Source organism: Protopterus annectens, chromosome 8.part0 (assembly GCF_019279795.1).
Source record: "Protopterus annectens isolate FY-2018-M chromosome 8.part0, PAN1.0, whole genome shotgun sequence".
Classification (NCBI taxonomy): domain Eukaryota; kingdom Metazoa; phylum Chordata; order Ceratodontiformes; family Protopteridae; genus Protopterus; species Protopterus annectens.
In genome coordinates, this window is record NC_056741.1 from 1,396,166,848 (window position 1) to 1,396,179,321 (window position 12,474).

Genomic DNA, 12,474 nt, shown 5'->3' on the forward strand with positions numbered 1-12,474 from the left:
AACTATTATGTTTGATTACCAAGTTTGCTGTAACACCCATAAAAGATATAGCTTTCATGCATATATGCTCTGAAGATGATGACTTTATTAAACATAATAAAAGTAAAACTGATTGTGCTTTTTACATACTATTTACTAAACTGTATTTACCAGTTCTTTTTAGGAATTATTTATTAAGTCTTATTTACCACCTTTCACCAATAAATTTAATGTACTTACTTATTTGGACTGGGGGAACTGGAGGAGAGAGTAAATACTTACCCGTGCCAGGGAAAGATGCATTTCCAGTTCTGCAATCCTTCTGCCAAGGCAGGCTCGTACCCCATACCCAAAAGGTAAAGAGCTGAAGGGATGCCTCTTGAGAACCTCCTTGCCTCGGATCCATCTCTCAGGTCGAAAAGCAAATGCATCAGGATAATCTTTTTCATCCATGCTTGCAGCATAGTGGTTCAGTATGAACAAAGACTAAGGAAAAATATTGTGCCACAAAATTATATCAAAAGACTACTTTCATAATGTCTGTAAAAATGAAAAATTACTTTAAAGAACTATAATTTCTAACATTTTATTCCACTTTCTGCCTCTAATCAAGAGTAAACATGGTCAATTGTACCTGAATAAAAGTAGCAAGAACAATTTTTTTTCTGGTGAGCTCATTAAAAATGTGAAGATTTTTTTATGGAATTAGAAATCTGAATATTTACTGATATAAAATATTGACCGATAAAGTTAAATAGTTCATGATTATACACCGACTGTGATTTGATCTATCAGAAACACTGCTAAACAATTTTACTGAAAGTCAGTTTCACAAAACACCTCCCCAATCTTTTTTTGCAGGGGCAAACCCTGTGAACCCCTCAATATGAGGAAGAGCTGTTATACCGTTTTGACTTATATATGTTAACTAAATGGTTGCTTAACAGTGGGAAAAGTATATAATTCTACTTTTGCTGAAAATGGCTTTAACTACAATGTTTTCTTATTATTATCATTCAGACAAACCACTGTCAATTAATTACCTCCATAGTTCCAATAGTAAATTGTCTGAGATGACAATGTATTAGGATTCATGGTATGTGCCATATTAAATGAAGAATGTATTCCTCCGATGATAACTCTGAGTATTACTGTATATCTTAATGATAAGATTAGTTTATTAACTTTGATGGGTATAAAAAATCTCTAGAAATGCATGTTACTTGATCTGTTAATGTGAACCAACAAGATGTTCCTCATATTCATTCGTTCATTATTTATTTATTTTGAATGGATATGAGGAGAATAAAACAAGTTTGCTGTATTTCCTAGCTTTGTAATTATGTAAGTTAAATGCAAATAGATTACCAACCATTTCAGAACTGAAAATAATGCAACATAATTTGTGTAAGATTTGTGAAAGTAAACTTGTAACTTAACTATATTGTATCAAAAAGGGTTAGGCATTTCAGCAAAAGGTGGAGAGAACTGATGCTAAACTAGAAAGAGAAAAGAATAACTGATTGTGTAGACACATAAATGAAAATCACCCCTTAAGCATATCAAGTGTCTCAGCAGTATTACTTCTGTGTCTCAGCAGTATTACTTCTGTATGGGCATGACATTTTACTTTTTTTTGTTGATACATTCAGGAATATAAATCCAAAACACACTAGCTGTGAATACATATACATTTAGACCAATAAAGCCAAACCCCGCTAATTATACATATGCATATTAAAGCCTTCTTATAACTTCATCAGCAGAGAATAAATGGAATATTTAGCCATACTTTAGAAACACAGGGTCAATAACCCAGCTGATATCCATTGCCATTAAGGTGTCTGCAAAATATCCCAACAAACATCCAAATCAAAGAGTAAAAAGGTCACACAAAGTAAAAAATACAAGAAAAAAACCTAACCAATCTGGAGTTTTCACTGTGTGATACCTTAAACCTCTTGTAATAGAGGCCCATGGAATATATGCAAATGAACCCACATCTTAATGGTTATTGACATCAGCTGGGTTATAGACCCTGTGTTTCTAAAGTATAGCCAAACATTCCACTTATACTGTGCCAATGAGGTCATAAGAAGGCTGAAACGTGCATGTCCACAGCTAGTGGGGTTTGTCTTTATTGGCCTGAATGTATCCAAAAAGACTTAAAAAGCAAAAGTAAAAATTCATGGATATTTAGAAGTCCTATTGCTGAACCACTTGATGTTTTTAAGGTTTACAACACAGTTCAGTTTCCCTATGAAAGAGTGAATACTACAACTGCATTCCTCTAAACAGTGAGACAAAAAATGAACATATGAAGTATGTGTATACATAGTCTGAGGCTATATTACCACCACATTCCTGCTGCCCTTACGTACAGCAATCAAGAGTTAGTGTGTGGAAGAGGTTTGGAAATGCTGTTTCCCATGTTTTAGAGTATAGGGCAGAAAGACACCTTTCAAACATACATTGATGGCATTACAGTGAGTTTTAAAATTCACTGTATTTGTCTGAAACAGGAATTTATTTTTTCACATTTGTGACACTTGTAATTCTGTGCCTTACACTTGTGCTAGGGAGTCACTTGTTGATGTGCCTGAATCTGGCCTGAAATAAGAAATGATGAAGTTACTGTATAAAGAAAAAGGTAAGTACATTACAGATACAAAATGGCTATTATGAAAGCAAAGACAGGCTACAGCAAGTGGGGAAATTAAATGATGAGATGCATGCTTATACACCAGGGATCTCATACTTTAAATAAATGAAGAGTAAAGAGTAATATGACAAAACTACATTATAAAAAAGGCTACGATTACTCCTTTGAACTATGTCAGAGTGGAAGTGTGTTACAAGAAACTGGGGGGTAGGTATTGAAAGAGCCAGGGAATTGTATCAAGCAGGTATAGTTGTTATTGCTGATGCTGAAATGCTATAGCTGGTAATTTAACTGACCACAGGAAGCCTATAACTATGGTGAAAATGTACTAGCAGAATAAAGATACAACAACATGGTTTCAAGTTACTAGCCAGTTTATTCCAGTGGAGATGGTGAAAATAGGAGATGACAACTGGTGGAAAGAATTTGCAGACAGTGTTTTCAGTTGCTAAAATAATGAGAAGTCAGTAAGAGGAAGTGTTGGCCTATGATATGTCCAAACAGAACCAGGAGAATTAAGTAGCTGTGCAGGTAGATAAAGAGATGGGAAACAAGATGGCAGACAGAAAGAATTCAGGTAATTTACAAAGAAGGGACAGATACCACAGAACAGAATATCATGGAAATTGAAAATTAAATAAAATCAAAAGGAAAGATATTTTACATGGCTGGCAGAAGAAAGGTTGACTGGGAGATAAAATGCAGTATAGAACTTGGAGAAGAAGGAATGGTTCAAGCCACTTTGGATTTTAGGAGAAGACTTTTCAGAAGGCAAGGACATTAATATTAACTGATGAACACGTTTAACAGAGATAAAACTATGAATCAGGCTTACAGCTAAAACTATTGTGAAAATGTTGCAGCTGCAACAGTGACTGTGCGTACTGGTACTAACAAGGGGGGAGAGGTACAGCAGTGGTTACAAATTCCAGTAGAAAATAAAGGTCATCAGTGGCAGTACGTGATGTGATGAGGGGAAGATAATGTGAATCTTCAAAAGCAAAGAAACGAACATGGCCTTGAGGAACAAGAACATAAAGCTGTAAAGGGTCTATTCACCGGAACAGAAAAGTGGTATGTAACAATTGATGGACAACTGAACATATAAGCACCAAGTGTCAAAGAAAAATTTAATAAAATGGATATTAATAATCAAAACAATGATAAAGACAAAAACATAACAAAAAAAGATTTAACAATGTAAGTGAAATGGTTTGGACTATATGGGATGTGAATATGGCATGACAAACCCGGGGAGTCATTAACAGGCATGTACACTTCGCACTAAGCCAACATGTGTCATTCATGTTAATGCAAAGAGAAGCAGTAGTCACTGAATATGCAAGCCACTAAGCAAGCCTACATGTTGTGTACCACCTGTTCATGGCCAGAATGGTTGTTAGCAGCAATGTTGAGGTGCATATGGGCTCGAGCAGAAAGTATACACAACAGCTTGTAAATAAACTTAATATATGTAGGCGAGCTTTCTCAAACTGCACAGTACAAGGCAAGTGTAATTTTAAAAACATAAATAAGAGGCAGGGGAGCTTATAGAGAAAATTCTATTAATATAATAATAGATTACAATACAAACAACAGTAACCATAATTAATTATGAGTCATAATACTATTAATTGTGCAGACAGACACATTTTTATGGAATATAAAATAAGAAATGTTAACAAAAACAGATTAGAAAGGCACAACTACACTGTACTACATTGAGTAAATTTCATACATATGTGTAAGTTAACTTTCATAGGTTAAGTAACAGTTGCCAAGGAAAGCACATGCTGTAGGGTATATAGAATATTATGGAGCTATTGCACAGATTGTGCATGAAATTATGAAACTCAGCCAAAGGAAATTAAATATTTACTGCTTTGATGTTTGAAAAAGGGAGAGGTCAAATTTTTTTAATTCTTTACATGCCTTACATGTATGAATGATACAATAACATGAAGTTGTAATGGCAATGTACACACATGTAACATCGGGACATATGCAGAAGAATCATGCGCAGCTGTAAAATCATGGCAATAATACTGAATAATCCTTGAGTAAAATAATTTGTGGCAGCAACTGTGATGTTGTGAATGTTAGAACTTGTAACTGTTCATGCATGGCATGCATATATGTCCTGCAGTCCAGAAGAACCGGATATTTACAGAACTGTCATTTTGACCACCAAACAACAGAAGAGTGTGCTGCTAGCTATAGTTATATATGTGCAAGGACAATAGATGTGAGATGTAATTATTAGAAAAATGAGGGTCATGCTCCTGTGATGTAATAGTAACATAGGTTCATAGGTTCATAGGTGTATACTAGGCTAATGGCCCTGGAGCCTTGACAAGACTAGCCCATAGAAGTGCCCTGGCATTGTGCCGCCTGACATTAGTTCCCAGTGCCTCTATCAAGTAGAGCCACTGGAGTTATCCCAGTGGTCAACTATCTATTACCCATCCACTCATCAAGATTTCTCTTGAAGAGGGACAGCGAGGGTGCTCTGCTTGACAGGTATGGGAAGTCTGTTCCAAAGAATGGGCAGTTTCTGGGTTATGAACATATCCCCCCCAGCATGTTCTGTTGATTGTAGTAATGAGGTTAAGGTCTCTGGAGTGTGTGGTGTGGAGGGATTGGGATTTCTTTAGATGCAGCATTTCTAACAGTGCTGGGTCAGACATGGCTTTGTAAGTCAAGCAGAGATCACCTCTTAGTAGACGATATGAGACAGAGAATAGCTGGTGTTTTTTTAGTCTGTCCATGCATGATATGTGTTTAAGGCCTAGAATCCTCTTTGTGAGGTACTTTTGTGACCTTTCCAGCTGTTGCATGTGTCTAGTGAGGTACATGCCAAATGGGGCATTATACTCGATGATTGGCCTAATGAGGGAAGAGTAGAGAGAGATGATGACCTCTTTCTTCCTGGATGCAAAACCCTTGTTAATTAGATGTGCCACATAGAAGGACTTTCTGACTACAGTGGCAGTGTGGGGGTTGAAGGAGAGGTTGCTGTCAACCTGTGTCCCGAGACCTCTTATAATGCCTTCAGTGTTCAGTGGGCTCCCATCAATGTGGTAATTAGTGGGAAATTAGTTTTTCTCAAGGGGGATGACAACGCATTTTTTGGCATTAAGCTTAAGGCCATGGTTTTGACATCAGTCATTGGTCTCAGTGAGGCTTTTCTGTAGGATGTCTACATCACTTGGGGAGTTAATAATGGCTCTCAGCTTGCAGTCGTCTGTGAACTTGATCAGCCAGTGTCCCTCTGTGTTAGCCTGGACTTCTGAGTAGTAGATGCCAAACAGGAGAGGACCCAGGACCAATCCCTGTGGGACTCCACTCATGACTGGTCAGCAGTCTGACTTGGAGTCCACTACTTTCATACTGTGGGTTCTATCTGTGAGCCAATTTGCAACCCACCAAGTGATATAGGGGTTGATGCCTAGTTTGGTGAGTTTATAGATGCTGAGTGGGGAATGGTATCAAAGGCCTTGGCCAGATAGAGGTAGGCTGTATGAACTGCCTTGCCCTCATCCACAGCTCTGGTGACTGACTCAGAGAAGCCAACCAGGTTGAGCAGGCATGATCTACCTTTCACAAAACCATATTGCATGGGATTTAGAGTTTGTAGATTCCCTATATCCTTGTTAATTAGGTCCATGATGATGCACTCCATAGCCTTACATATCAGAGTTGTCAGGCTAATGGGGTGATAATTCCCAGGATCTGTAGTCTCTCCCCATTTATGGAGAGGGATGACTGTAGCAGTGCGCCATTCGGTAGAGGCAAAGCCTGAGGTGAGGCTGTGATTGAACAGGGCAAACAGATGTGCTGCCAGTTCACTTTGTAGTTCATGTAGAACACATCCAGGGATATTGTTGGTTCACATGGAAGCTGTATTCTTGGCCTTGGACAATGCAGCTTTAACATATGCTGCAGTAATGCTGGGTGCCTGGCATTCCTCTGGTATTGTGATTGGTCCTTTAGGGGAGGAGAGAGGGGTAAAGTTGGCAATGAAACTGTTGGCCAGTATGTTGGCAATATCTGTTGGCTCAGTATAGGAGGTACCATTGCGCAGTAACTCAGAGGAAACCTGGGTATTGCTGTGGAGATTTTTGATATAACTATAGAAGGCTTTGTAGTTGTTTTTAGTATATGCCACAATTCTGCCTTCATAGCTGGCTTTAGAGGTTTTGACGGGGGATCTCAACTTTTTGTTGAGGCTAATAAGGGAGTTTTTCCAGTCATGGAACTTCACCTTTTTCTGCAATAGTTTCTTCCTTCTGTTGTAGACATTACTAATGGTAGGGGACCACCAGACTGGCTTCCTTTTTTTGGAGGAGAGGGTCTTGGATCTGTTGGATATGGCTAGTTCCATGCATTTGTGTACATATTCATACAGTGCACTGGTGTATGATTCGGCAGTCATGCATCTATTTTCCATTGACATGGGTGCCGTGAAGTTAGCCACCTCTGTTTATAGGAGCCCAAAATCAGCTTTGGAGAAGTTTTGCATGGTGGTTACCTTTGCGGGGGGTGTGGATGAGATGTGGATTTCTATGGCGATTAGTTTGTGGTCGGATCTAACCAGGGAGGAATTGACTATTGGTGTAGAGCAACGGTTGCCCATGTTAATAATAACCAGGTCAAGGATGTTGCTTCCTCTAGTGGGGGTAAGAATGAGCTGGTCCAGGGCATTGGCACTGATGAATTCCAGGAAGCGTTGTCCAGTGTATGCACTTGAATCAAGTCAAATGGCATGTGTAGTCATGCCTCTGCCGACATGCTTGTGTATGCTGGAGTGCCATTATATGTCTAAGCATATGATGTAGATGTGTGTGATAGAAAGACCCAGGACTTTATATGTATCATGTAGAAGACTTAGGGAAAGCAACCTATGTGTCAGCATTATTGTATAATGGTATTGGCTACAGGGGAAATGCATCAAATGCCAGGTAAAAATTAATTGAATACAATGCATTTTTTGTAAGCATCAGAAGTACATGTGTCTTTTCTGCTGGAAATGCAACACAATACCTGTTGGTATACAAAATGTTGGTATACTGCAACTCTGAATGCAGTATAACATTATGTTGTACATCACATATTGCCACGAAGTGTGTATTGTGGCACACATTTGTATTACCTTTATGACAGTACATAACCATAGGTCACAAACAGGCATAGCATTAATGGCATTTTTTAAACTGAACTGTGAAAATTTTCCATTTCACATGCAAGAGCTATACACTAGCCTGTAACAAATGTTGGCATCCTCCATGCCTATGTCACTACCTCCATTGCATGGATATTGGCAGAGCCAAGCTGACAGAGACAAAGACTGTTACGTTTTGCTATATAATAACTAATAATAACTATCTTATAACATTGATTACTATATGTGCTTTGTGCTAAGTGGCACACACCTAATACATCATAATACTGAACACACTCATACAGAAGTACAGCAATGAATGCAGCAACATTAAATACCCACCACAAAACCACATAAAGTATCATAACACAGATCCACCTTTAGTTTGTGATCCCTTTGTAGCATGGCACAAATCAAGAAGTGATGAATAAGTCATTATTGCCTTTAAACCTCTGTATTGTGAACAAAATTATAAAAGCTGCATGTAAATGTTTCTATGAAGTCATAGAATAAAGAACATTATTATGGTGGAAGGAAATAATGTCTGCAAGCATCCCCTCTTATGCTCAGTAGATATAACTTGCCAGACTAAAACACATGCCTACCAGCCTTCACAATCTACAGAGCTGTGTATTAATTGCTTCTGCATCAAGAGAGTTCAAAGTACATGTCTCAGAAAGGACACACTTCAAGGTCTGAACAAAGCAATGTTTTGGATAACCATGTTTCTACTAAAAATCTTTTTCAGGGATCCAAAAGGTTTTATGAATACCACTGTTCACAGAACTGCACATAATCATTTGTTGTTTAAGCCACTCTCATCCATCAATATGTATATACACATATACCTCAAAGGATTTGAACAGATGCCTATGTAACTGCACATGCTGCAGAATTCAGTCTTAACTGCATGCATCCCAGGGAAACTGTTATCTCAAGGCCAATAGAACATATACTTGAATGGGATGACCTCATCTATGTGCTGAAAAGCCTGAGACATCTAAAAGGGATGTAAGGATGTTGGGGAATGTTGGACAAGGCAATGTTTAATGACACTTTGTTTGTTTGTGTCTTTCGGCTTTTCCCGGTTAGGGGTCGCCACAGCGGAACTCCGGTCCGCTAATGATTGGTAGTGGATTTTTATGTACCGGGTTACCAGCGCTGACACACAACCTTCAACGAAGGCATGCCCCATTCACGTATGCCTCCACACAGAAGACGCTCTAGCTGAGAATCAAACGGGACAACGTCTTGCTATGAGGCGACAACGCTACCGCAGCAAATGTTTAATGACACTATAATCACAAAATGTTGGCTTTTGCTGGATTTGAACAGATACCTATCAAAGCTCACAAACTAGAGAGCAGTGCATCAGTCTCTGTTACCAAAGGGAAAGTCGTGGTACAAATGTGAGATAAATCACATTTCAAAGGGTGGAATCATCATTGCTTAACAAAGAAGATGTGTGGGATAAAAGTGTTGTGAGATCCCTCCCCTGGTGTATACATACACACTAGATCTGTGGCTGATGTCTTTTCCCATGTGACTCTAGATTCATGCACACACACACTGAAGCAAGTAAGTCATTTCTAGAATTTAACTATATTCCTATCAAGCTGCACAAGCTGGAGTACATTATATCAGCCAGAAGCTCCACAGGAGATGTCAGACTACAAGTGTAATATAGTGCACATTTGAAAGAATGGCATCAGCAGTGTGGTGCAAAGTAGTTGTTTTTGGCTAAAAGGAGATGATATTAATGGAGGACACCTGTCCAAGTATGCATATCCACTTCTGTGATTGACATTATTCCTACCTATCAGTTGAGTCATAACACTGTTGGATTCAAATAGCTACCAATCTAGGTACACACAGTAAAGGACATTGTGTCAAGTAGCACACACCCCAGGAGAAATCTGAATAGAGCTGTAAAACAGAGCATATCTCAAATTATGACATCGTTGGGGACCACGGTGGTGAAGCGGTTAGCGTTGTCGCCTCAAAGCAAGAGGTTCTCCGGTTCGATTCTCATAGGCTCATAGGTTCATACTAGGCTATCTGCCCTAGGGCATTTATAAGCCTAGCCAGAGTGTGTTTGGCTTTCGCCACCCATTTTAAATTAATTTTGCTATGCCCTTTTTCGAGGTTAGTATACTGTGCCTCTGTCTAACAGTGACACAGAAGTGATACCCGGGATAAACCTACAATCTCCCATCCACTCATCAAGATTCCTCTTGAAGAGAGTCAATGAGGGACTCTGCCTAACCTGGACTGGGATTTTATTCCAGAGTGAAGGGAGCCTCTGGGTTATGAATCTGTCCCTCCAGCATGTCCTATTTATTTCAGTGCTGAGGTACAAGTCTCTCGAGCGCTTAGCTCGATGGGATTTGGATTTTCTGAGGTGCAGCATGTCCATTAATTCCTGGTTGGACATGGCTTTATACGTCAGGCACAGATCGCCTCTGAGCAGGTGGTATGCCACTGAGTAGAGCTGGATTTTCTTTAACCGGGCAGCATGTGGCATCTGTTTGAGCCCTTTGATCCTCTTGGTCAGGTACTTTTGGGGTCTTTCCAGTTGCTGGAGGTGTCTGGTAAGGTACATCCCAAAAGGGGCATTGTACTCAATTATGGGCCTGATGAGGGATGAGTAAAGAGGCACGATGGCCTCCCCTGATCTAGATGTGAATCCCTTCATGATTAGGTGGGCTATATAAAATGTTCTTCTAACCACTTTGGCCACGTGGTTGTCAAATGAGAGATTGCTATCATCTTGGGTCCCCAGGTCCCTAATTACTTCTTCTGTACTTAATGGATTACCACCTATGTTGTAATTTGTGGGCACTTTGTTTTTGCCAAAGGGGATGACTATACACTTTTTGGCATTTAGCTTGAGGCCATGGCTCTGGCACCAGTTGTCTGTTTCTATGAGGCCCTTTTGGAGGATGCTTGTGTTTGCTGGAGAGTCGATTATGGTGCCCAGTTTGCAGTCATCTGCAAACTTGGTCAGCCACAGTCCTTCCGTGTTGGTCTGTACCTCCGAGAAATATATACCGAACAAGAGAGGTCCCAGGACTAAGCCTTGTGGGATGCCACTTGTAACTGGTTTGGAGTCTGACATGGCTCCAGCAATTCTAACCATGTGGGTTCTGTCCTTGAGCCAGTTTGCAACCCATCTAGTGACATAGGGGTTTATATTTAAGCTGGTGAGCTTATCTATAATGCCCGAGTGGGGTATTGTATCGAAGGCTTTTGCGAGGTCCAGGTAGGCTGTGTGGACCACCTTCCCCTCGTCAATGGCCTTGGTGACTGTTTCAAAGAAATCGACCAGGTTTAAGAGGCAGGATCTGCCCTTAACAAAGCCAAACTGGGTAGGATCCAGTGTCTGTAGGTCCCCAATATCTTTATTTATGAGGTCCATGATGATCCTTTCCATAGCTTTGCAGACCAAGCTAGTCAGGCTTATGGGGCGATAGTTTCCAGGATCTGTTGAGGCACCACCTTTGTGAAGAGGGACTACTGTTGCTGTACGCCACTCTTTGGGTACATATCCTGTAGTAAGGTTGAGATTGAACAGTAGTTTTATGTTTGGGTTTAGCTCTTCTTGGAGTTCATGTAGGACGCAGCCCGGGACACCATCTGGTCCCATTGATGCTGTGTTTTTGCTTTGGAGAGGGCGGCTCTTACCTGAGCATCTGAGATGTCAGGGGGGCAGCACTCTGCTGGGATAGATATTTGCCCTTTTGGTGGGGCGGGGGGGGGGAGAAGTTTGCACTGAACCTGTCAGCTAGAATGTTGGCAATGTCTGTGGGTTTGGTGTATTTTTTGTCATTTTGGACTAATTCTGAGCATATCTGGGAATTCCCACCAAGGTTCCTAACATAACTAAAGAAAGCCTTGTGATTATCCTTAGTGTCCTGTGCAATTTTTCTCTCGAAGCTGGCCTTAGACGATTTTATGAGTGCCCGTAGTTTTTTTGCTAATACTGATCAGAGATGCCTTCCCTTTTTGGGATTTTGCTCTATCATGTAGTAGCTTCCTCCTTCTATTGTATAGTTTGTTTATGGCTGGGGTCCACCAGACAGGACGTCTGACTTTGGAGGATTGGGTCTTGGTTTTACTTGGGATTGCAAGATCCATGCATTCCTGAAGGTGTTCATAGAATGCGTTTATAAAGGATTCTGCAGTCTGGGCCATATTTTCCACAGGCCCGGGGGCTTTGAAGGATTTCACCTTGGTTTTGAGGAGTGTGAAATTTGTTTTAGAGAAGTTTTTCACTGTGGTTTTCTGGGCAGGCGATGGGGTCGGGATGTGAATATCCAGTGAGATTAGTTTATGGTCTGATCTTACCAGTGAGGGATACACTTCTGGTCTGGAGCATAGAGTCCCCATGTTGGTGATGATCAGGTCCAGTATGTTTTCCCCTCTTGTGGGAGTGGTAACAAGTTGTTCCATAGCATTTGAGTTTATAAATTCTAGGAACCTTTGGGCTAGGGTGTTGGAGCTAGAGTAATGCTCCCAGTCTATGTTTGGGTAGTTGAAGTCGCCCAATATAATGGTGTTTGGAGAGACCTTCATATTTTCCAGTGTTCTCAGGAAGGCCGAGTGGGGTTCCTGGGTTTGGGAGGATGGTCTGTAGCAGGCTATAAACTGGAAGGCAGTTTTACCCACTGTT

General features: G+C 40.3%; 1 protein-coding gene across 1 annotated transcript in view; it reads right to left on the reverse strand.

Annotated features, from left to right (window-relative positions):
* Window positions 1–12,474, reverse strand: part of LOC122809460 (sterol 26-hydroxylase, mitochondrial-like) — an 858,859-nt gene that overhangs the window by 68,315 nt on the left and 778,070 nt on the right. Inside the window, exon 9 of the mRNA XM_044080983.1 lies at window positions 262–465. Coding sequence (XP_043936918.1) covers window positions 262–465 — 204 coding nt within the window. The remainder of the gene's footprint in view (window positions 1–261; window positions 466–12,474) is intronic.